Consider the following 26,700-nt stretch of genomic DNA (forward strand, 5'->3'; position numbering starts at 1 on the left):
TTTTTTACTTGAAATCCTATTTTTCATCTTGTGTTCGTTCCATTGTGACCTGGCTGCAGAAAAGGTTCAATACAAATAAACTCGGCTTGACTCTCTTTCAGTCCTTCCTGTCTCTCTTCACTCTCACTGAATGAATAGTAAACAGTTTGCATTACTGCATTTCAGACCATTAAAGCTGTTATCCATCATTGTCATTGTGTAATACACTTCTGACAATCAAACAGGAATGGAAAGGTGCCACAGAACTTGTAAATTAGTGTTCCTCACACCCTGGAGTGAAAAAATGTAAATAAATAAATAAATAAAATAAAGTTCCCTACATGTACCAGAATAATGTGTATGGTAGAGAAATGAGAGGAGGAATAACAGCTGAGGAGTGAGATGGGGGGGGGTGTTATTTTTATTTTTCACTTTAGAGGTGTGAATTAGTTGTGGAGGACGCTGTGGGAGGACAGTACAGCAGAGAGAGTGGGGTATGATGCAGTGGTTACCAAGCTATAATAGGCCCAGAGAGAATTAAGAAAAATATCTGATTGTTTTAGTTCACCTTGTTTACATTTATTCCTTTAAGTGACGCTTTTATCCAAAGCGACTTACAATTTATTTGTATGTCAGAAGTTGCACACAACTAGGGGTTAAGTGTCTTGTTCAGGGACACATTGGTGGATATATTACAGTGGGGAATTGAACCTGGGTCTCTCACACCAAAGGCATGTGTCTTATCCACTGCACCATCACCCCTTGTAGAAGCCGACCACAGCCTCACCAGTTATCTCCATTCAGGCCAGAAATGTATTTCTGCTTCAGGCAACAATAAAACCGGTGTAAAAGTGGAGTATAATGGTGATGAAAAATGTTGTGGGTACTCTACTTTCAAAGATAAAAAACCTCTGACGTAAGGTACTATGCAAGTCCTGGCGAACACACCAGACCGAGATGCTCTGGAGGTCTGCGGTATTACAACAGGGGTCTACAGAATCCATCTCAGCAGGTCACAACCTTTCAGATACTCCGTCAGTGCAAGGTGATATTACAGTAGAATGACAGCCTGGTACGTGTGACATGTGGGATCTCCCCTGGCGCACTGTAATTCAACAGGCTCATTGATATCAAAAACAAAATATGACACAGGTGTGAGGGCTGCTTACTGAGCGCCACATTCTGACCTTGATGCCAGGTAGTCGCTGACCTTGTGTCTGCTGGGCCTCGACATCGAATCTAAAGTTGGGTGATGGCGTTTCCTTACCTGGATATTTCAAGATGCATTATAATTTATGATTTATTTATGTAGTGAAATTGGAGGTTTGAATACAGGCATACATATGCTGTAAAAGTAGGTCACAGAAAGTTATTTTAAAACCAATACGATAGAAAACATTCCTGGAAATTCCTGAAATTGTGTTGAACGTAATATGTGCTTTACTAATGTTTGTGGATTCAAAGATTTTTCCGTGTCAGCGGTTTAAAAAAAAAAAAAAGTGTAACTGCAAGTAAAATAGGATCGAGTCAGAAGCATTTTCACTGTGTATGAATTTTAATAAAATGACTTCCAGCAAACCAATTTTAGATTCATCTTCAGTAATAATTATGCTGTAAGAATGGCTTTGCATTCTCACAAATTCCTGTACTTTAGGGATAATATTGCGATGAAGACTATCCAAAAAAAATCTTGTCTAACTACAATGCTCTTCAATAATGCATCATAATTCACGTTACTTCGTTACCAAAGACCTTTTCTGTTTAAAAACTGCTTCAACCATGTGAAAAAGTCTAGTATCAGTGACACAGCACCACCTAGTGGGTCTATTAAGTAACACTTACAGTGTCATTCAGTTTATTTTTAAATCTTTTATTATTTTTTGCAAGTTTTCTAATTACATAAAAAGGAACCATAAGACTTTGAAAAAAAAAAAAAGATTTGAAACTAGGTACAACATATAAAGGAGCTTGATCCCATACATCCAGTAAGGAAATAAAAGATAAACAATACAACATGACTTACTACTGAAGTTATGAGTCATTTCAGGACCCAAATAGATACGGTCATCCAGCACTGAATCTCTTGTGTTTTTGAAAGATCGACTGATCAAATTCAGGGACTCGTGTTGACTTCCAAAAAGAATATCTTGTGTTTTAGAATTAAAGTCATTCATATATTTATATGGGGAAAAAAATAACAGTAACAATAACGCAGTACGCTAACAACCTTAAAAAAAACACAACCTTTAAGCATTTTAAGCCATGTGGCTAGTTATGACAGATACAAGTTATCGTTTAACGAGTACAAAGAGAATACACTACAGAAACCTCAGAGTGAACAAAAACTTGTTTTTTTCCAAGGGTGCCAACAAAAACCAACAAAAAAACCCAGATCATCATAAGACCCTCCCATCTCCACTGAGCTTTTTCAGTTTAACAATCTTCATCATATCAAAACAGTCTCAAATGTACAGAAGATGATTTGCTTTCTGAAAAGGTCCTGAAGGCTTGTTACCTTTATGAGCTTCTCTGGCACTTCACGTTTCAAATGACAGATCAAAATTCAACACAGTAACACGAAAGGTAACAAATGATCTCTTCAGACAAAATGACAATTTCTTTCAGTGTACAAGAACTACACTTCTGTCAGATCCAGTGCGGCTGACACGGTGAAGCAGGAAAACGTGACACAGATTTAAAGTAAAACCAACTTGTAGTTTATCAGCCTGAAATGATGTAAATGTATTCTCAAAACAACATATCCAATTCTATTTCCAACTCCTGAGATGGACTGAGAAGCTTCGACTTACTGCACTGTTTATTTTTAACAGAAGGACTAAAAAAGGCTGGTGGATTGAGTGAGATAATTTTGTCTTTGGGCCGTGTTGTGGAAGGCTTTAAGCTACGCAGTGGAGGAGGAGGAGGCGGCGAGGAGGATGATGAAGAGCTCAAGACTATTAACCATGGGTGGTGTCATCCTCCACAAAGTCTTTGGCCTGCTCTGCTGTGATTACATCAATGTGACTCACCTAAAAACACGCACAAACACACACACAGTTAATGACAATGGCATAATAAGATCAATGCCTTCATTTTAGCTACTCAGACTAAGCAGCTCATTTGTTATGAAACCTCAAAAACCCAAGAGGAAATATTTAGTTTTCACAAAGGCACCTCAGCAGAAAACAAGTCTGGTCTACAGGCTCAAATAATGGCAGCATCTTCCCTTAAACCAGGACATAAGGAAAGGATCATGACAAGTCGCCCCTCTCGATTCCCTGATGACAAACTTATTTTTGCTCTTTACATGGCCCAAGTCACAGAGGTACATTTGGTGTCGACATGAGTAGTAGGTATAAAAGATTTTGGAATCTGTGCAGTAAGTAGGCTTCAGCCGGGCTGCAACATATTCCTTAGGGCAAAAAAAGTGCCCGGTGACAACCTTTGTTTTTAACAGGAAACTGAAGTTGTTGCAGGAAGACGACGGTGGACGACGGTTCACTACCATTAAATTTTCCACATGCAAATCTTTAAGAGATTTTCCTGATATTATTTGCTGTACATGCACATGTTTAGATTAGCTTAAACTTGAAGGATCCCTGTGGACAAATCCTGCCCTTTGGCAGAACACTCACCTTGTTTCTGAATTTGACACCGTAGAACTTGTCAGCAGACTCAAGCAGCTCCGGCCTGAAGGTGGTTGTGATGAACTGGGCGTGGCCTGCCAGTTCGACGATCATGTCTGTAACAGACACACAATACAAAGAGGGCGATTATGACTTTCTTACTTTATGAGAATATTATGACTCATCATTCAATCTTTCAGCCTTAGCAAAGAATGGAAACCACATTTCACGTTAAGATCATTAGATTTTTTAAAAAATTTTAAATTTTTTATCCAATGCAACTCCACCACAAACTGCAGCCATGCATTTCAAATCTGTCTAACACAATGACCCCAACATTGATTATTCTGCATAAGGCCTGTGATAAAGACTAGCTGGCTGATTCCCTTTTCTTCCCTTTGTAAGAACTATATTTGTCAGCATACACAAACATTTCTTTAATGGAAATTTTTTTATTTATTTATTAGGATCTTGATCGGCACCAGCATAAGCATTGGCTTTTCTCACTGGGTCCATTCAACTGTATTAGGGCTGACCCCCAATATTCGAAGGTGCTCAACGTCTGATTTTACATAGAACTACCAGTTTTCTCCCAATAAGTTAATATACAGCCTATTACAATACACAATTCAACGTTTAATGCTGTAAATAAACATGTAAAAAGAATAAAACTTTCAATAAATCTTTTTAAAAGTGCGTAAATAAATCCAAAATTGTAACCTTGGGTCGTCATGCGCATGCGCATGTGTAGGCGTAGTGTGTGTGTGGTGGGCGGAAGAGGAACGCTTACTGAAGAGACTGAGCCCCAGCTTCACTGGTGCTGTGCCGAGTTGTCCGCACCTCGCGGGACTTTCGGATAATTTATTACCGTTGATGAACCACAGAGAGAATATTTTATCGTTTTTAAATAGCCGGCTACTTGAAATAGACCTGCGAGGAACTGCGACGTGCATGTAGTTGTCGGCAGCCCGGCATGCACCGTAAACTCACACAAGACTGGCGCGCGAGAGAGAGCGTGCGAGCGAAAAAAAAAAGGTCTTCAAAAAGCCTCAGTTTAGCTGGAAAGTAAGTTGAATGAAAAGTCCTTAGTTGGGAACAGCCCTAAACCGTGTGTTCTTAATAAAATTCTGACTATTAAATGTATAAAAATACCTTTTACATTTTCTCCAAACCTGCAACAGGTTACAGGACCTTTTCTCACTCAAACACATCTTAAAATAAAAATGTGCTATGAGCTTTTCTGTACAAATTACATTAATTAAATAATTAAATCTAACTGAAAATTAATTGCAGTATAACAGCGCAGTGTTTCCCACAGAATGACTGTAACTGTGGTAAGGCGGTATATTTTATTTGAAAATATTTAAAAGAATACCTGACACTATTTCTAGTAGGTTATTTATTATCTCACTATTTTAATTCTTCTTAATTCTCCACCTTATTTAGTGTTTATTCTCAAACATTTTTAGCTGCTAGCATTGTGTCTTCTTCACTCGTGGTGAAGAACTTTCACGCTGGCGACAGTCTGTGCCGCTGTGCGCAGGACGTGAAAGACTGTGCAGCGCAGCATTTGTGTAAATGTGACCGGCACAGGATCAGATATGACTGTGAATGGCCCCGGTCACGGCCGATTAAGCTGAAAACCAGCCGATTCCAGTCACCAGCTGCATCTGACCTGTGTAAAACTGTGCAGTGCATTTTTGTTACTACTCTGTGAAATAATGTATGATTCACTTAATTCCCTCTCTACATTTATTTATAGTAGCACTTGTACCTGAGACTGCCTTTCTGTGCTGGGCGTCGAGGGCCTGGTCAATCTCATCAAACAGGTAGAAAGGAGCGGGGTCGCACTTTTGAATGGCAAATATCAGGGCCAGAGCCACCAGAGACTTCTGACCTCCAGACAGCTGCTGCATCTCTCTCATCTCACCCTGCTTCCCTGTGAACGACACCTACACGGGACAGGGGAGGTTGTGTATTAGACCCGAGGCATAAACACACAGAAAAATTTTCACATAACAGCTAATTATTATCAGAGTCTGTTTTGGGAGGACAGATGATCAGAATGTTTCTGTGCTGTTATGAAAGCTTTGATAACGATACAGATACATTCAGAGTGAAGAGAATCAGGTATTACTCATCTCACGACCAACTTCACCTTGGTTCTGCTTTGTGAGGATAGATCAGGGACCCAAGGATACATAGTCCAGAAATACACATTCACATGTTTCCAGACAAAAACATGGCAACACAAAACAACTCGATAGGAGGTACTTGTAATGTTTATCGTAGCTCAGTTTTGATGTGTGGATTATATAATGTGAATAATTCCAAGAAATTCATGTAGGTTGTTGCTCACTTAATGCATTTTTTGACTGATACAGTTATAGAAAATACTCTCCCTCTCTCTAAAAATAAACACCTTTGACTGATTGAGAAAATATATAATTAAAAAACCCTTAAGAAATGTAATGCTTCAACTACTGAAAAAAGCAGTCTCAGTGAAAAAGGCTATTGAAACTATTGAAAAAGACTCTTACCCTGATGCCAACTCCAGTGAACTGGTCCACTGAAGGGACACTGCTCTGTGAACCAGAGCCCCTCTCACTGTCTCCACCGCCCTCGCCCTCATCCTGAGACTGGCTGCCTTCAGCGTCACCCTTTTTCATCACCAATGTAGCTTTGCCGCCCGGAACCAGCTTCTGGAAAACCTCACTGAAGTTCTTTGACACCTGAGGGGGAGAAAATACGGCATAATAATAACAACAACAACAACAACAACAACTAATACAATCTTGCAGATTTGCAGCAACTATACTGCTGTATTTCCATGCCAGTAGTGTTTTAACAGTTCAAATAGTCAAGAATCAATCAAGTACTTCAAATGTTTTAACATGGTATTGATCTCTAGAAAGGCTGGTAGTGTGTAAAACACAAAGCAGTAGTTGCCACCAATGAGTTTACTTGTTATACCATTAACTGTGAGGCTAAAAATACTGTTTTAGTAGTACCTCTTAATGCTGAACACTATTGAAAGCTTCCCTATAAGACGCTGAAAACTGACAGCCACTAATTCTCTTTTGCACCGGTATGATATTGCCCAATTTTATCTCTATGGGCCATATTTTCAGGTTTCAGGCAAGGTATGAACCCTAAACATGTATCAAAAAATTTTACATGATTGCACAGACTTATGTCTCTTATGTCTGAGTGCCACTGATTTTTCTATTCCATATTTTATATTTCTACATTTCTATTCCAAATTTATATTTATATATTTCTACATTTACTTAAGTTGACTGTATTTTTGTCTACGTGTAGCACCTTATCACCACAGCAAATTCCTCGTATGTGTAAAACACTACTTGGCAATAAAGCGCCTTCTGATTGTGATTCTAATCCACAGGCCACAGCAAAGATTAAAAAACATGAAATAATTATTTGATTTATTACAGTGATGTCGATGGATGTATGTCTGGACTTTGAACAGGGTCTGGCGTGCCACGTACCTGTTTGAAGGTGAGTTGGATGGCCTCGTACTTGCGCAGCTCCAGGACATTCATGAGCTCCATGATGGATTTGTAGCCACGGTCCAACTCATCCTGACGCTTGATTAGCTTTTCCTTCTGCTCAGAGAAGTTGACAAACTGGTCCAGAGCTTTCTTGTTGACATGACTGTACTTCTTCAGCTCTGTGTTGCACTGCTCCAGTTTTCGGAACAACTGTTGGAGAGGGGGGGGGGGGGGGGGGGGGGGGAAGAGGAGAGATGAAGTCGCCATTAGTTCTGTGTGAAGTCAGCTGTCAGTATCTTTAAAGAGGTGGTATTATGCTCACTTTCAGGTTCAACATCTTAATTAGGGGTTGTACCAGAACAGGTTTACATGGTTTAATTTTCACAAAACACCATATTTTTCCTTATACTTCACATTGCTGCAGCTCCTCTTTTCACCCTATGTGTTGTACGCTCCACTCTTGAGCTACAGAGTGATGCATCTTACTTGTACAAAATCTTTGTTGGGAGTTGCACATGCGCAGTTCCCAGGTAAGGACTACTAGCCAATCAGAAGCAGAGAAGGGCGGGGCGTAACAAACAAGGTAGTGTGATCCAAATCAAAGCCGCTTCAGACTGAGACCGTAACCTAGCAGATGGTATAAGTTACTCACAAGTCCACAACCACACAACATTATTGTTCCACATCTTACCATCAGGACTAAATGTTGAACTGTTGCTGGTGTTCTGACGATCTATGCTGCCTTGCCGAAAAATGCTACCATAGCGCAAATTGATACTCGACTCTACTTGGTCCTGCTCCGTTTTCCATTGCAGATAATACCCAGAGATAGTACGTAGCTTGTCGTCAAAGCGACGCCACATACAATTGCCGCGACGTAATGTTCAATACGACACACACACCAGCGATCCACACAGCTTTCTCTTTTTTAAGTTAAAACGTTTCAACATTCCTCAGAATGTAAAGACAGATAAGCGGTATGAAAACCTTCCAGCTGCGTTTTCTTCTGCTGTTGTTGCTGCAGCGGTCTGTGTGTGACGGCGGGAGCAGAGGGCTCTGTGAGCGGGCGGCTGGCCGGCCATCACATGCTCCTCCCGCGGCTTGGCACAGGCTTCCCCCGCCGCCACTAGGAGCTCCTCAACTCCGAAAATATTCAAGCAAATTTTTGTTCCACCATCACTTCTCGTAAAACTGTCAATATTTGAAATCTACACAGCTACTTTCTCACCTCAGAACTTCTCAGAAGTGGATTTAGAGATGAAATTACATATGGAAACTGTAAAATATAAAACTTTATGTTGCTGGCCTCTGTCTGGTGCACATGCAATGATGATGCAGTGAATAGTGTATATTCTCTCTGACCAATCAGCAGTCTGTCCTGTTTTCTTGTTACATTTTAGTATCCCTCAGTTGGCTTGGAACCTGGAGGGAGGTGAGGTGATACAAAAAAAGTACCTGGAAGCAGGTACAACATTTCTACAATGGAAAACCAAACAAAGGCGAGTGGAGCCAAAGGGCCTCCGTTCAGACTAGCTTGGTTTGAGGGCATGCCTGACCCCGCTAGCTGTTTGGCAAGCTTTATGACGCGTTTTCATTGTGAGGTCACAAGTAAAGGGAGTGAAGGGCTGGACTACAAACGAGCTGTTTTCAAGCGGTTCAGAGCAGAGCTTTCTGTGGGAGATGGGAACTCCCTTTGGGCTGGACTTTGGGCTTTTTCACTTTGCAAACCTGTTACATGCACAAAAAAAGAGATAACTCAATGAAGGAGATGGGGAAAAGCCAAAAAGCATAATACCACCTCTTATCAGAACACGCTTGTTTTCAGAGCCTCGTCTATAATGTGGATTTTAAGTTCTTTAAATTTTATTTATTCCATTCTTATCCATATTAGTCATTTTTAAATGTTGCTCTACATCGTGTGTTCATTTTTATTTATCCTGGTAGAGGAGAGTTTTTAAGATCCACTATAAATTATAACTATGATCATAATCAGTGTTTCCCATACATCGATTTGTTTGTGGCGCCACATTATCAACGCAGACTGCCACATAATGATTTTCATTTTTTTTATATTTAAAATGGGCAAAAATCATATTCGACTGCAGAGCTGCACAAGCTCCTCTTGCAAACACATTGACAATGGTTGCTGCGCAAATCTTGCACGCACACACACACACACACACACACACACACCTCTAAACAAAAACTTCTGAAATCTCTCAATTTTGCATTTTTGCTTTTGTAATAACTGCACTTCCATAAAATTTATCAAATTGGATATGATTATTTTCAGATAATTTTTCCCCTAACATATGCAAAACTCCTGTGTCATCGTCTTGACAGAAAGTTAGCTGCAACCTGTCAGTGTCAGAGTGTACACTGATTCCACTTGTTGACAAACAGGGACATAAATTCGAATGCATTATGCATTTCAGAAAAGGTCTCTAAAAGTGCTTTGCCAGGTTCTATTCATATCTTTAGATGACATGACCTGATTAATTAAGAACCAGCTTAGTCTGGCTCAGCAGTGACATGCACTCTACAAACTCTCAAACTATTAATTCATCCAATCTGAATCACTAATGACCGAGGGAACATGAGCAGGTGTCATTATTACTTGGCCCTTTCATCCACTTCTGCAATCAATGGCACCATCTTGCCACCGAGCAGTGTCCTCGGGAGAAAGATTAACTATGTGGAGTGTTTATGAAAAGTGTAAGGCTATTTTCAGCAATGTCAAGCAGGGGAGAGGACACACACACACACACACACTGCACATGCTCAGACACTTACAAAAGATGCAACCAAGTCCACTCAGTCGGATTCTTTTTCAGCCAGCTGCCTCTGGGAGACAGACCACTAGATAGTGTCTGAGTCACTGGTGAGTAGGTGGGATATGACGGTCTCAGACCTTAATCCTTTGGAGACCTGTGTGTGTGTGTGTGTGTGTGTGTGTGTGCGCGCGTCTCTCTCTCTTTCTCTATATATAAGCACACTCTTAAGTTTGACTCAGGTAGTAAGATAAGCTGCACAGAAGAAATGGCCTTCAGTCGACCTACTTAGTTATTGTTGGTGCTGCTGTTATGTCTTGGGTGTCAGTGACAAGTCAAACAGACGCACAACAACGCCACGTGGATGCTAATGCTGCTCTGTGTCAGCTGGATGTGTAAATGTTTGCCAACACATTCACCAAAACAACTTTATAAAGGTGATGATATATCAATGTTGTGTTTACAGCTTTCTTGTAATCATTCCCCCTGTTCATATTAATCCTGAAGAGATCTGTTCTCTAATCAGTTTTAATGGGAAATTTGTACTAAAAAGAGATCCACTTGATTTGTCTAACGTTACACTGCTGAAGCCTCATTAACTACAGATAAACTACAAACCATCATGTATCGTCATTAAGCTGTGTGTGTGTGTACCTGTTTGAGTGTGAGGGTCTGGTACTTCTCAAAGGCCTCCTGAGGCAGCGAGCCGAGCTCTCTGATCTTCTTCATGCACTCCTCTTTCTTTTTGAGCAGCATGCCCTGCCTGTTGGTCATCTTCTCCAGCTCCTTGGTGTCGTGGTTAATGGCGTCATTCTGCTCCTTCTCAATGTTCTTCCAGCGCTCCATGCTCTTTATGTGGTCCTTGATCTCCCCCTCTGTCTTATCAACCAGAGCATCCAGATCTGGGGAAGACATTGGAGGACATGGTAAGGGCGGTGCAGTAGAAATTATGCGTTTCATTCCAGATGAGACATTACTGCTTACACATCAAGACCCTGGCTCTGAAAAGGATAAATATTCTGTCACAGGCTGGTTTCTCAGGTTTAAAAGTTAAGCCCTGTGTATGAGTTTCATCTTCATCCCGCAGCCACAATGACTCCATTTAGCTTTACATCCTTCAACAACAACCTACTAATGTGGAGGCTATTTAACCCACTCTGTTAAACCACTTTGTAACAGACTTCCCCCATACAGGGGACGTAATCGATGTTCGCTGTTCAAGCTGTTTTCCGTCCAAAAACAGCGGTCCTTTGTGTAAACAGAGACCGTCTGGCAGGCCGCCGTCTTGGTGAGTTTTGTTTCTGCCGTCAGATTAAAGTAGAGAAGAAGAGTTTGCTATGGCGAAGTCGATCTTTATTGGCCTCTGCTGGTGACCCGTAGGAGCTACACAGACATCAATTGATTCGTCTCTTCAATACGAAGAGAAAGAGCCCACAGCCCTGTAGGATGTTCTGTTCTCAAGCTATCGCCTGTAAAGCATGGGAGTGCTTTTGGTCATATATATTGACTGTTTTTAATCAATCAAAAAAATCAATGTTTTGGAAGCTTTATGTTATTTGGAATGTGGTTGTATGGAGAGAAATAATGTTTTGAAGATAACGACCAATAAAAGTGAACATATAAATAGTAAATATGGCCAAAACATGGACATTCACCTGGTATATTTTTGAAAGATTGTGTAATAACTGTTGTATATCAGTTTCTTTTCATCAAATTTACAGTTACAGTTGTATTCCAGGTGTATTAGAAGATATTCAGGTGCATTATAATCTACCTTATGATGGTTTTGATGGTTTACTGCATTACAATATAGCCTTTTTTTATGAATCCATGCAAATTAATTCTATACAGGAACAAGTGCTTTCAACCTCATCTGAGTCACAGCACCATGACAACAATTATACACTTCGTGTCACCATATAACATTGTGCTTTGGGTCTTTATCGTGCTGGAGGACCCATGGTCTTAATTAATGCTCTGATATATAATCAATATGCCGATATGTTAGAACTCATTTTGGCTGATATTTACGCTTTGTTTTTTTTATTTCATTGAAGATAATACTAAGTCTCTCCTGTACTACCTATTACTCATTTGTTGTAGAAACAGATATTAAACAAGACAAATAACATTTCATTCTACAAAAAAAAAATATGATCATTTTAAAAAATGTAGACAGACATTCACCCCTGCAAAATATAAATATTTCACTTGGGAGAGGATTATATGCCACATTTTATTTTTATATAAAACCACAACAACCAAGCTCCATATATTTTCTGAGCTGCAAACAGCAACGTAATAGTGAGCTGTCTATGGCATAAAATAAAAAGCAGGTGTTGTCCAGACCTAAACCTCAGTCCTTAGGATGTGCTTTAAAGCACAATAAACAAAGCTGAAAAAAACAGCTGATGGAGGGGATCATGTCTGCTGCTGTGGCTGTAGCTGAGCTAATATTGTCAGCTGTTCACACCACTCCAGCAAACTCCTCAGCATGTAAAATGTATTCTTTTAGACGAGATGGAAAGTTCGGAATGCTTAAAATGTCCTACTATCTTCCTCCTGATTGAAACATGCGTCAGCGCGCACGCAGAAATCATGGCTGCGATGGAGACTGAAGTGAACTGAATGTAATGTTAGCTTCAAACTACTTTAGTTCACAACAGCGGCGCTTGTTACTCTAAGTACGTGCAATAAAACCACTGCAAGTAAAAAGACACTTTATCAATACATCTGTTTGTTTTATACAAGCACAGCTAATGTTAGCTTGGCAATTAGCCAAATGTACAAACCAGCTAAATTGAAAGCTGTCTGTAGTCAAACTGTTCAGCCTACTTCGTCATGTAGCTTAAAACTTGGCACATTACCTGCAGTGAATCACACCAGAGAGAGGGGGAGGAGGACGGACTAGTGCCATATTGCAATAGAGCAGTCTTCCTCTAAACAGTGAAAAACATCCGAACCATCGATGGCATGTTTGTTTGGCTCTAGCTGCCGGCACCCTTGCCTTTATGGCTCGATCCAGGTGCAGCAACATGACGGCCAGAGCGCAACAACAGCAGTGGTGCATGTTACAGTATTGTTTGATTGTCATTGTCCAAATCATTGGCCAAAATGTCATTTTCATTGTCTTTGGAGATGGCCTTGTACCATTTCGAATTCTTATGTTTGAGAGCATCAGAAGTGCTATTATCAGCAGAAAGCTTTCATCTTAACCACTGTAAAAACAAGGAGCAGGGAATAAAGTAGCCTTTTTAAAGCTAGAGTGCTGGACTTTAACATATAAATGAACATCTGTTACATTCAAGCCCTTGCCAAATGAGTTCAAACTGTGCAGATTAAGCCCATCACTGCCAGGTAAATATTTTTGTATTTCAAAGTATCCTGGAGTTTCTAAATCTGGTGTCTGTGGCAACATTACTGCGCTGGTGCACCGGTAGTGATGCATTTTACATCAACCGGCAATGACTGATTTGTCAGTGATGAAGGAGGGAACAACTAGGGATGGGTATCGCTACTCTATACCTTTATGGTATCGACCAAAACAGCCCAGTATCGCATAAAATCAAAATGTCTCCAGTCAAACCATAACTTCTTTTGATACTTTTTGTGGCCAGATCACGGCAAAAAATTACTGTTTGTATGGTTTTGCTTGCAGCCAAACAAGAAAGCAACAAACCGAAAGAAAGAGAAGAGCACGCCTTTTTCCCCCTTATATGCCTCCACCATAAACTGTATAAAAAGGCCTGCAAGTGCTGAGTCTATACATGATTTTAACAGCCGCTCACCTTCGGCTGCAGTCTCAGGCATGTTCGTCACTGTTGGTAATTTATCACCACAAGCTTGGCTTTCTGTTGGTTTCTTCTTCTGGTATATTTAAACACTTCTCTGTACATTTTTATTTGCTATTCAAATCACTTGTCACTAACTACGTTCAGTCCCAGCGCCATGGGCGGGCATTAGAGGGCCTGGCCCCCCCTAGGAGTCACCAGTGCCTGCCCGCGAAAGTATTTTGTCTGAGTTTTAAAATAATATAAAGATCTGATTGGTTTGTCGAAGGCAAGCGCGGCACACACCGATCATTTCCGGGTTATGTGCCAAGCATAGAAGCACCAAGTTAACGTTACAGTAACATTACAGTAGAGTTAGCTGTTAGTGATTAATAAACAACTGTGCCGAGTGAGCCATGATGTGAATATGGACATCAAGCGACAGCCAAGGGGATCTCGGTGCTGAGAAACCCAACCAAGTAATCCTGAAAAACTTTCCTGCACGTTTTTTCTCAGGCAAAAAAAGACGTCTCCAACAAAAGCTGCACCGAGACATACCATATGTCCATTGTTTCAACCACCAATTGCATTTGGTAGTCACCCATGCTTTGGCAGCAAAGCAAGCTTTGGTAGACTTTTTTACTATGTGCAACATGCTCTACAAATTCTGCAGAAAACCTACCGTTGCCATTCTCTACAAAGGAGAGACACTGAAATGCCTCTTAGAGCAACGTTGGACTGGTCATTTGGGCACGGTCTCTGTTATTCTGAGATCATTTGATGACCTAGCAACACTGCTCCGAGAAATCAACAGCACCACAGCCTATGGAGCAGACGTGCGAGTTGGAGCAGCTGGTTTACTACGGGCCATGTCTGAACCCAGCTTTAGGTTCACTGCCGAGACGGTGCATAAAATCTTATCATATCTTGACCCCCCTAATATGATGCTACAGTGAGAAGACATTTTAACAGGTGTGCAATTTGTCTATTCCGCATGTTAAGTGTATTGAAAATCTCCACTGAGACCGAATTTGTGACACTCTTGAAGCGCTGCAAGGATGCAACAGCAGAGCCTGTGCCAAATAAGAGACAACGCACACTAAACACATCCTTCACTATGTATGTAGTCGAGAAGTGTTTTCTACAGCGACGAAACCGAGCTACGCACAATGTATTTCAGTTGTATCGATGCAGTTTGAGGGGAAATGAAGGAGCGCTTTGGGGAGCGCAACTGTATGCTGATGGATGCACTCAGGTCTCTGGACCCAGAGGATTCTGCTTTCTTAGATGTGTCAAAAGTGAAACCTTTGCTGGACCTTACTAATACACCAATTGTGGAGTCTGAATACACAGTGGCTCACTAATTCCTAAGCATGCAAATGAAGGACTCATCTCCAGCCAACGGTGGTAAATGGACAATGAAAAAACTTCTACAACACTTTCAAAAACCTCTCGAAGCAATGCTAAGTGTGATGACGGCGCTAAACATGCTTTGACCTTTGGCGCAAGTACGGCACTCTGTGAGAACTCTTTTTCCACATTAAAGAACATCCTCACCGAGCATCGCCTTAGCATGCTTCATCGACGCAAGGCCAATTTAATTAAGTTGGCATTTGAAAAGGACCTAACCAAAAAGTTCAGGGATGAGTGGAAGGATAGCGTTTTAAAGGAGATTTCACTCTGTTGCACAACGTCGCCTACCGCTCTACTAACTTTATGCAGGCTTTAGTCCTTGTCCGAGCATGGTGAAAACATAGTTAGTCTACAACGGCAAATAGCACTTTGATTAAACCTTTTGGTTATATTGTGTACTATTCTAAAGTCCCTGCCATTTAAAAAACAAAATATAAGAAAAGATAAATCGAAATCTATAGGCCATAATAACGAACAATAAATAAAACGTGTTTAGACTGCTTAAGTAGGCAATAGAACGGATACTTTAACTGTCAGCTCCTCTATTGTGTCATTAGAGTGGTAGCCTATATTAATTATTTTGTAGATTTAATTAATAGTTAAGGTTGCAATGAGGCTGATCTCAATGCTCCCTCCGAAAAAATGTAATGCCCGTCTTTGAATTTGTGTCTGGCGCCGGGTCTGCTCTTTTCCTCTGTTTGCTTCTTTAGAGTCTTTAGTGTGGTTTAGTGACTTGTTTAAACAGACTCCTTACTCGTTTTATACTTGTTACTGTCATTTTTGGAGGAAGTTTGTGACTCACTAACGGAAAAAAAGCACGGAGATCTTTCAATTCTATTTATTGACCGAAAGTTAACAAAATAATTTTCCGTTGTTTACTTTCAACACACGTATCAAAAAATTACCTTAAATTTGTTTCCCACAACTTATTTGGTCACTAAACTCTTTCACTCCTCCTGTCTCATTCAAATCTAAAAGCATTTGCAAGCTGTAGTCTTTCCCTGTATAATACTACCCGTGTGGATGACCTAATTAGGATGAGGAGCGATCTGATAGAATTTCCCCAATACTTTTATGTAACAGTTATTTGAAACAAGAAAAAAATAAAATAGATAACTTTGCTTGTCCATAACAACAATAAAAATAATAATAGGCTATGTGTAGCTATTATCTTTACTCTACTTAAATAATGGATTATTGTCTTGGAACTGTGGACATTTCTCATTTTTGTAACCATTTCTGACCATGAGCCTAGGGCAAGCTCACCCGCAGGCATATGTCCACGCGTGACAGCAGTTGTGTAATTACTCTCACTGCCAGAAGGAGGGGAGAAAGGTTCATAGGTTTACACATTAAAGCAATCATTCACTGGTTAGTTCAAGTCATGTGAGCACTGAAAATTTCTCACAGCACAGTCAAATTTGTAATTTATCACAGGAGAGTCTAAACTAAATTATATGAAGGGGCCAGGAATCAGATGGTTTTCAGCTTGATCAGCCATGACCAGTGACGGGGGCTGATCAGTCTCACATTTCCGATCAAATTTATGCATATGCTACGCCGCATGATGGTTCATGTCAGACAGAGGTGTGGATGGGAAAAGCAAGGTGAACAGATTAAAGCTGCTTGTGAGTAAACACTAAAATAAGAGTGAGAATTAAGTAGAATTAAAAAGGTGCGATAATAAATAACCCATTTGAAATAGGGTAATGTTCTTTCAAATAAATATATAAATATTTTATTAAATTATTAGTGTTGGTGTATGCAATGATCTCAGAAAAAAACAAAATACTGCTTATGACGATATTGGTCACATGACGTTGTAATAATCTATAGTAGTCTTTCTTTGCTCCAAACCAGAGTGGGGGGGAAAAAGGACAGGGATTTGGTAATGTCGCTGTGCTCACCCAGGTTCAAGCTGCGTTGATTTAATCTGCCAAACAAACCAAACTGCTCTAGAGTTTAAATGAACAACTCCAAATATGTTTAGTATCAACACAGCCACGGTTTCAGCTGTTTGATAATATTTTATTAAATTCAACTTTACATCTTGAAGCTACGTCACATTTAATTGAGGTGTACAATTTCAACTGGGAACCTTCATAACCAATAAGCCATGGCTGGTAAATGATCAGCTCTGCTGGAAGAACCAGAGTGTATGTTTCGTTTTACGGTTCTGAGAAAGTGGGGGATTTCTTTAACTGCTTCACAGCTTGTGGATTTTAACGGTGGATTTTCACCTTGTGGTTACGAACTAGCTTCTCTAAACTTTAGGCTTCCACCGCCATACCAGTGTTGTATCTTTTGTAAAATGCGTACCTTCTGATCGAGCCAAAGTGTCTCTGACACGTTTGTTGATGCCGTCCAGCTCAGATGTTGTGGCCGTGAGCACTGTGCCTCCCTCAGTCTCTCGCAGCTCATTTAGCTCCTGTGTCAATGCAAATTAGGCCACATCAAACACCCCACTTTTGACTTGTATGAATGAAAGCACTGAATCAGAGACTCTCCATTTAACACAGGAAACACACTTTCAACACATTACACTAATTTAATCATGTAACAGCTGCAAACAAAAACCCTTGAACTTGATGGTTATGCAAGTACTGATGTGTTATTTACTCTATGAATAACATCTTACATTATATAAAAACTATTGTAGCCGTACTATGTGCCTTACGACATGTTTCTACAGAGTTTAAATTGACAGTGTACCTGCTCCACTTGGTCAAGACGCTTCCGTAAGTTCTCGTTGAGATAGGTTTCCACTCGGGTCATGATGCCCTCCAGCTTGATCCTCTCATTCAACAACTGCCTGTTGTCCTGTGAGTGGACAGTGGGATCAACACAAAAACAGTTCCTCCTGTTAAGTTTTTGCCAAGTGCAGACAAACAAGAAACCAGTAAATTCCCAGCAACTCAACAGCTAAAGAGGTTTTTACCCAAACTGTTTAATAAAACAGATTAATATCTACATCTGTACACAGAACTGTGCAAATGTTTTAGGTGTAGAGAAATTGCTGCCACAGACACGATGAGTGTCTGCAGGCAACAGTGAAGCATGGTGGAGATTCCTTGCAAGTTTGGGGCTTCAACTTCCTGCAAACAGAGTTGGGGATTTGGTCAAAATGAATGGTCTCCTCAATGTTGAGAAGTACAGGCAGATACTCATCATGCAGTCCCATCAGGGAAGCATCTGATTGGCCCAGATTTATTCTGCAGCATGACAATTACCACAGACATACAGTGAAAGTTATTAAGAACTATCTTCAGTCTAAAGAAGAACAATGAATAAAAAATAAAAAAAAGTGATGGTCTGGCCCCCACATAGCCCTGATCTCAACATCACAGAGTTTGTCTGGGATTACAGGAAGATTACAGGAAGAGAGAGAAGCAACTGAGGCTGCCTAAATCTACAGAAGGACTGTGGGTAGTTCTCCAAGACGTCCGGGCCAACCTACCTGCCGAGTTCCTTCAAAAACTATGCACAAGTGTATCTAGAAGAAGTGATGTTTTGAAAACAAAGGTTGGTCACTCACTTTGCCTTTTGTTGAGTGATAAATATAACCTTTTAACATGTCTATTTTTGAAAGCATTCTTATTTTACAGGATTTTCCCACACCTAGCTAAAAGCTTTGCACAGTTCGAGCTCTCGCTTTCTAAAAATAAAATAATAATAACTTCGAACAAAGTGTTACGTGGCAAGCAATATAATTTGACAACCGCCAACACTGCAGAGCCATACATGAAAGGCTCTGTGTTGCGGGGGCAGAGTTGTTGCGCAACGATATCAGGAAATGGCTGAGAGTTCATTTAGGTGAGAGCTGAGAGCAGCTGGCAGTGAAAGAGAAAGACAAGGCAACGCAGTATCACAGGAACATCCCACACACAGCTGCTGCCTGCTACTCTCACCTCAGTCAGGTCATTTGAATACACTAGCAGGACACAGAGAGGGAGAATAAACAGACAAACAACTAAATGTTGGTAACAGGCTTATTCTCTGAACTATATCGAAGCAGGTGGAGGGATGTATATGCATCCACCATTTCAGTGTAGTTACACACAAAACAAAAACCTCTGACTAAACCTAGTGATAACATTCACCACAAATGTTGTATCAATACTCCTTACTAACAAAAGCTGTGGACCAAATATTAAAAATCCAAACAAGGAGCATATATTAAAGAGAAAAAGGGATCTATACTGTATTTATTGGAAAATACTACAATACTTTAACATGGTGGATAATTTCTCTCAGAAGGACATGTAGGAATAAATATATAAACTGCAAGCAGCAGGTGAACTCACTGATATACTCACTGGTAGCCTTTTTGAGGTTAGTTTTATATTATTTTCCGGGGACTTTCTCACTACAAAACATTTTCTTACTTTTTCTCTCAACTTAACAGAAATCCATAAGAGGGACAGAAATCCCTGTCATTAATAGACTACTAGTTATCTCCACGTGTGACAAACCGTAACACAGATCCGGTGTATAAAAACAGACACAGATCATACGCCCCTATCCAATCCTCCAGCTGACCTGTTGGAGTTGACGAATCTCATCATTGAGATCATCGACACGCCTCTGGTCCTCCAGGCTGAGCTGAGAGAGCAGATCAGTACCCAGCTCGGCCTTCAGCGACTCCCTGGTGGACTCCATGGCGTGGAGGCTGGCCTCCAGACTTTGGAGACTGCGTTGCTGGAAAAGAAGAAACAGTCAGACACACCATCAGTGGAGAGCACAGACCGACCGAGAGCTGGGAACATAGATCATGTAAAACCATGAAGAACTTTCAGTCCAGTCAGGTCTTGGGGACCTTGAACTCTGGGGTTGTATACAAGTAGGGCTGAATGATTTTAGTAGATAATCTAATTGTGATTTTTTTTTTTAAAACAATATTGCGACTGAATATGCAATTACTTTGTAAGGTCTTTACCGCCTGTATTTTTCAAAACGAACAAGCAGTAAATCAAGTGTATAGTACGACCAACACAATATTAGATAGATTAAACATGCATTGTTATTTCTTGTAGGCCAGGCCTGTGTTATGATGAAATTATGTGATGCATGAATAATTATAATAATAATTATTATTATTATGATGAGCAATGGTGGAGAAGAAATATCAAATTATAATAATATGAGAAAGATCATTTGAGAGTCATGGCATTAAATAATATGATTTTATATCACCAGGCAGGCCTACCTACACACCACGAGAAAAACTAAGTTCACCACAGTGTGTTATACAGTAAGCACTCAATACAAAACCCAGTTCAACCACCGATTAATGGGTCTATCTCAAATTTTTATTTATTTATTTAACCTTTATTTAATCAGGAGAGTCCCATTGAGATTAAGAACCTCTTATGCAAAAACCTCAAAAAATACTCAGTTTAAAAGGTTCAATTCAGAAATGGCCAAGTGACGCCTCTCGAGTTTAATAGACAAGCTGACTGGTAGCTGTGTGTGTGACGCTGGCGCCAATCGCCACAACACGCTTACCTTACTACATGTGCCTTTCTGTGCATTTTTCCTGTCCGCCAAAGTGGCAGATGGCCCGACGATTTCAACGCCACCAATTTACCTGCAGGTGGCGGGTGCTACTTTCATTCCTGTGTGACACTAAAGTTTCTGTAGTGTCAGCTTCTGTCAAGCTTGAGGCCATTGTACAACAGGTCAAGGTACAGCGTAACGTGCGAAGTTGATGCTTCTTTCTACAGACTGCTTTATTCTCACGTGGCATGTGAACAGAGTGCAATCGCAGCATTTGCGATGAGAAAATCTCATTTTATCATATCGCGATAAAATCACAAATGCAATTAATCGTTAAGCCCTATATACAAGTTTAAATTATGAAATGGTGACATCACTGTATGATCACCTTGGGCATGAAAGTCTTCTCAGATTGCTGCCTCTTCTCTTTCAGCATCTTCATCTCTGACAGAATACTGTCTCTGGATGCCTTGAACTTCCTCTGTTGTGTCTCGATCTGCTGCATCTGGTTCATCAGTTGGTCGATCTCATTGTTGATGCGTGAAGGCAGCGATTAAGGAAACATAAGCCAATGTTTATTATGGATGAGCATTTCCTCTCAGTAATCATTTAGCAAAGAACTTTCAAGTTGAGTATTCAGACTTATATTTTCATAGTTTCCCCAACTTGATGTGACCTAGTGTCTACAGCTGCAATACTACTGTACTGCCTAGTTGTCTGAGTGTATTGCATTCACCTTTTCGAGGCTCAGTACAGAGTAGGACAAAAAAACATTATACACAAATGAACAAAAACAGAAGCAACAGATCATTTGTAAAGGCTGTTCTCATTAGCAAATAAGGTCAGTGGACAGCTTGTAGGCTTTTTAGTGCAACTCCGAGTGCTTCAATAATGTGACTGGGCCTCCGAGGGAAGACTGTGTCGTCATATCAAGACAGAGGATTAAGGACTGCACATACTCATTATTAAGCTAATTTAACAGACAGGCTTATTGATCTTCCAGGACTACAACACTCCTCTGGGCCTTTGAGGTTTAATGGGACTCAATAAACAGACACTGATCAATCAGCTTATTTAAAAAGGGCTACTGAAAGTCAGTGGACTGCCCTGCCTATTGCCCAGAGCAGATGGAGAAAATAGATGATTTACGCCCATCTGATACTCTACACTTCAGCTCTTATGAATAAAATACAAAATCAGGTGCATTTCACATAACCAAGTCGCTAAGAGTTGTAGCAGTTATGAGCAGTCACAACAAAAGTGACCTTACTGCATGACCTCAATACTTTGACTGCAGTGTGGTGCAAAATGAAGAAGGCAACTTAAAACAGAACAACATCCTGCATGTAAGATCTTGTGCTTATTGACAGGACAGAGGTGGCAAGAGCCGTTTAAATAATTGATCTGTTCTCTGAGTCACCGCTGCAGGAGTGAAGGACGAGCGTCATGTCATCGGCTCAGTCATCCGTTTCCCCTGCCTACTCACATATATATACGTAATCGCCAGGTGCACATATTAACCCACATACACAGTACTGGCTGTTTGTGAGAAGCCACACACAATCACACAGGTGTGCAAACACACAGATAATCATACCTGGGCGGAAGTGACCGTATCCAGAAACATTCTGTACACACAAACACAAATCCCCTCTGATCCAACTGTTTTGGCTTCATGAGCTGTCCAGCAGTGAGTCACGGCTCTGGCCAATATGACCAAACATACACTAATCCTTCTTGACCTGATTAGACCCTCTCATTGCACCCGAGTCAGCTTCCTGCTGGCTGAGGTAGCTACATAACCAGATTGTTTTTAATCCACATTTAAAATACATCTTGGCTCAGCTGTGTGGCATCACGCTGTAATTAAGTGAGGGCTGCACTCAAGGGTGTTATAACTTCTTTCTATAGTTCCTAGACAGAGAAAAGTGTCCTATACATCACACAGTGGCATACTAGTTAAAAATATATCAACAGGAGATAATGGTGCAAATGTTGTCTTTTTTAGACTGATCAATTTCCACAAAATATTGACTATGCGCATGACTATGTTTCCTTCTTTGTTATTTCAAGGTCGGGTGCAGAACGCCAATATCGCAAGTGCCTACAGTTCATCACACCTTCTGTTTTATTTCAGTATACTCTAGACACAGACAAGCTGCAGCTTGCCTTGTACTGCCTGCTGTCCTTCCACCTGTAATTATGCCATTTTATGAAAAAAATATCTAAATGTGAAAACAAATTTGGAAAGAATAGTTTGAACTGAAATGCATCATTTAACATTTCCGAAAAATAAGTGATTCGATCCTAAAACTGAAACATATTCCTGGAAATGTTACAAGAAGATGAGAAACGGATTTCTGTTATCTAATGTTTATGAATATTCTAACAATATTAGGCGATGGAGAGTGTTTAACTGATTTAAAGGTGAATAACTCCTTTTCAAACGTATGAACATTTTCTCTGTCATGCGCTCTTTCCTGTATACTCACTGACATAATAACAGTTTGGTACTCATATGTGACTCAACACATTTCACACATCAATATACACTCACCTAAAGGATTATTAGGAACACCTGTTCAATTTCTCATTAATGCAATTATCTAATCAACCAATCACATGGCAGTTGCTTCAATGCATTTAGGGGTGTGGTCCTGGTCAAGACAATCTCCTGAACTCCAAACTGAATGTCAGAATGGGAAAGAAAGGTGATTTAAGCAATTTTGAGCGTGGCATGGTTGTTGGTCTGAGTATTTCACAATCTGCTCAGTTACTGCGATTTTCACGCACAACCATCTCTAGGGTTTACAAAGAATGGTGTGAAAAGGGAAAAACATCCAGTATGCGGCAGTCCTGTGGGCGAAAATGCCTTGTTGATGCTAGAGGTCAGAGGAGAATGGGCCGACTGATTCAAGCTGATAGAAGAGCAACTTTGACTGAAATAACCACTCGTTACAACCGAGGTATGCAGCAAAGCATTTGTGAAGCCACAACACGCACAACCTTGAGGCGGATGGGCTACAACAGCAGAAGACCCCACTGGGTACCACTCATCTCCACTACAAATAGGAAAAAGAGGCTACAATTTGCAAGAGCTCACCAAAATTGGACAGTTGAAGAATGTTGCCTGGTCTGATGAGTCTCGATTTCTGTTGACATTCAGATGGTAGAGTCAGAATTTAACGTAAACAGAATGAGAACATGGATCCATCATGCCTTGTTACCACTGTGCAGGCTGCTGGTGGTGGTGTAAAGGTGTGGGGGATGTTTTCTTGGCCCCTTAGTGCCAATTGGGCATCGTTTAAATGCCACGGCCTACCTGAGCATTGTTTCTGACCATGTCCATCCCTTTATGGCCACCATGTGCCATCCTCTGATGGCTACTTCCAGCAGGATAATGCACCATGTCACAAAGCTCCAATCATTTCAAATTGGTTTCTTGAACATGACAATGAGTTCACTGTACTAAAATGGCCCCCACAGTCACCAGATCTCAACCCAATAGAGCATATTTGCACGAGAGCTTCGTGCCCTGGATGTGCATCCCACAAATCTCCATCAACTGCAAGATGCTATCCTATCAATATGGGCCAACATTTCTAAAGAATGCTTTCAGCACCTTGTTGAATCAATGCCACGTAGAATTAAGGCACTTCTGAAGGCAAAAGGGGGTCAAACACAGTATTAGTATGGTGTTCCTAATAATCCTTTAAGTGAGTGTATCTCAATGGGGGTCCCTAAAGTTATCATTTGTTGCACTGTATGACTCACTTTTGAGTAAAAAAGGCACAAATTCAGCCTTTCTAATCTACATTGAAATGTCCAGTTTTTTAACACTGCAACCATGTCTGCAGCACAGCTAGCCTTAAAGGCAATTTTCAGAAACGAATACAAATCTCACAATGAAAATGATTTCACTTATGTGTTCTGACTTCCCAATGGAGAGCCTATGGAACAAAACACATCCATTATATGTTTTAATAAAAAGGATATGTTCAATGTTCCTGCGCAGGTTCTCATTGAGCTTGGCCTCCAGCTCACCCAGCTCCTCCTCAGCCTTCCTCATGTCTTTCTGCAGCTCCAGACGAGACTTTCTGGTATCGTAGTAGCCTCCTGTCAGAGCTCCGCGGTGGCTCACCTGGTCACCTAGGAGGTCATAAAATAATGTACTGTATATGAGAGATAAAATGCTCCCACATTACTGCAATTACAATGAGTTACAAAGGGGAGTCACAGATCTTGATTTAGTGTGGCGTAAGACACTGGCAAACCTCTTGACACCTACAAAGAAGAGATAGTTTAATCTAGGAGTGTGATTCAGACAGAGCGGAGAGTTCAAATAATACAGTTGTTATTTGCACTTCAGACCTCTTAAGAGGCTTTAACCAATATAATGTTCTTTTCTTTTTTTCTTCACAGTGCAAACTGAAGTATTAGCTAGTGTTTCTGGCAAGGGGAGCATCAGCAAAATGCAAGTACTGCTGATGCTGTCAATATAAAATGTGTTTGAGGGCGTACAATCTACAGACACAATTTCACCAGGTAGACTGGTACCAAGCTGTGTAGTGATAAGCCTAACAACTCTTTAGTTGCATATCCCTAGATATCTTTCATACACATTGTATTTGTTTAGTTTTGTTTTAATGAATCACTTTTGTTTTGAAACTCTAGGTCTCTTTTTTTGTAAGAGCTACCACCTTCCTTTTATGTTCTTGAGTTAATGGTATATACGGTACTGTGTACCCTGGGTCAGCTTACCCTCCAGAGTTATACAGTCCATGGTGAAAGCTCTGGCCAGCTGGGTGGACACTTCCATGCTGCGACAAATCAAGGTCTTCCCAAACACATGCTTGAAGGCCTTGTCAAAGTTGTTGCTATAGCGCAGCTTGCTGATCATGGGGATAGCGTCCTTATGGGGCAAAAACACATTGGTACCAACACAGTTGCAAATACTACACACCTCATCATCAAACAAAAACTGTTGTAGAATGGGTGACAGCGAAATATGTTTGGTGTAACTGGGAAAGATCAAGGGAGTTCATTGTGGCCTCATGTCCCACAGGGGACAGAGAGGATAAAGTAAGAAGAAGTGTATGGTTACATCTCAAGGTAGCAAAATCAAGTATATTTTAACATGCATCATTACATTTTATCTTATGTTTACTGTTCCAGAGATAGTTATACCCATTTGCTGTAAGGGTTTAAACTTACTACCTACAAAAGTACCAGATGCAATTTATGTTCCTTACGTTGGTCTCTGGGTAGGCGGTGTCCCTGACATCCAGCTTGCTCAGGGGAAGGAATGTGACTTCTCCAGGCAGGTTCATTTTGTTGAACTCCATTAGTATTTTGGTGCTGACTTCGTCAGTCTCCACAATGTGGTAGAACAGTCTGGCAGGTAGGCAGACAGTGTTACAACAAAGAAAACAACCAACAAATATCTGCATATCTGTGAAAACATTCAATGTACAAAATATATACAACTTCAGTTCCTATAATTAGTGAGAATTCCTGATCGTGCAGGAGGCTGAAGAACTTAACACTATATAATACTTCAAGCAAGGTTTTTTGTTTTTTCATGCAGCAGAGAGCAACACCCTGCTCGTTATATCTATCCTTATATCACATTTGTATCAGCATGCAGGAAGTGGAGCCACTGTTGTTACATCAGACTACATGTATGTTTTATGGCAAAACGTTCCACAAATGTTTGGGAGTGACATTTTCATTGAAGACACCACAAAGAGCTAGCAGGGAAAATATTCCAAGCAGCCCTCACCTGGTACCAGCAGTCACCTCCACACAGGTGTAAAATGCAGGCTCGCACTCAAAGTTGTTCATGACAATGCCGTGATAACCGTTGATGACATGCTGGTTGATGCCCTTTCTACGGAAATGCTCAAGGACTTTGTTGATGCTGTCAATGCCATTCAGAATAGCCTGGAGGACCATAGAAGAAAGAAGAGGACAAATGACTCTCACTTAAATTACAAAAAAAAGAATGGTACTATAATCACTAAGTTTAACACTTAAGATGGGAAAATAACTTACGCTAATATATAAAATAAATGACTAACATCAATATAACAGAGCACAACAGAGCTAAAAACATAATGTTCTCATTTCATAT

The 26,700-nt window shown here is 40.5% G+C and overlaps 1 protein-coding gene across 1 annotated transcript in view; it reads right to left on the bottom strand.

Annotated features, from left to right (window-relative positions):
* Nucleotides 1–1,833: 1,833 nt before the first annotated feature.
* Nucleotides 1,834–26,700, bottom strand: part of smc3 (structural maintenance of chromosomes 3) — a 37,920-nt gene continuing 13,053 nt past the window's right edge. The window contains exons 16-29 of the mRNA XM_038713958.1: nucleotides 26,350–26,510; nucleotides 25,820–25,961; nucleotides 25,329–25,479; nucleotides 24,564–24,716; nucleotides 20,956–21,107; nucleotides 19,611–19,769; nucleotides 17,784–17,891; nucleotides 17,391–17,499; nucleotides 10,543–10,790; nucleotides 7,115–7,327; nucleotides 6,146–6,337; nucleotides 5,380–5,557; nucleotides 3,615–3,721; nucleotides 1,834–3,008 (exon numbers count right to left, since the gene is read on the bottom strand). Coding sequence (XP_038569886.1) covers nucleotides 2,937–3,008; nucleotides 3,615–3,721; nucleotides 5,380–5,557; nucleotides 6,146–6,337; nucleotides 7,115–7,327; nucleotides 10,543–10,790; nucleotides 17,391–17,499; nucleotides 17,784–17,891; nucleotides 19,611–19,769; nucleotides 20,956–21,107; nucleotides 24,564–24,716; nucleotides 25,329–25,479; nucleotides 25,820–25,961; nucleotides 26,350–26,510 — 2,145 coding nt within the window. The 3' untranslated portion in view covers nucleotides 1,834–2,936. The remainder of the gene's footprint in view (nucleotides 3,009–3,614; nucleotides 3,722–5,379; nucleotides 5,558–6,145; nucleotides 6,338–7,114; nucleotides 7,328–10,542; nucleotides 10,791–17,390; nucleotides 17,500–17,783; nucleotides 17,892–19,610; nucleotides 19,770–20,955; nucleotides 21,108–24,563; nucleotides 24,717–25,328; nucleotides 25,480–25,819; nucleotides 25,962–26,349; nucleotides 26,511–26,700) is intronic.

Source organism: Micropterus salmoides, unplaced genomic scaffold, assembly GCF_014851395.1.
Source record: "Micropterus salmoides isolate LMB-PRFRI ecotype aquatic unplaced genomic scaffold, ASM1485139v1 Ms_hic_scaffold_12, whole genome shotgun sequence".
NCBI lineage: Eukaryota > Metazoa > Chordata > Actinopteri > Centrarchiformes > Centrarchidae > Micropterus > Micropterus salmoides.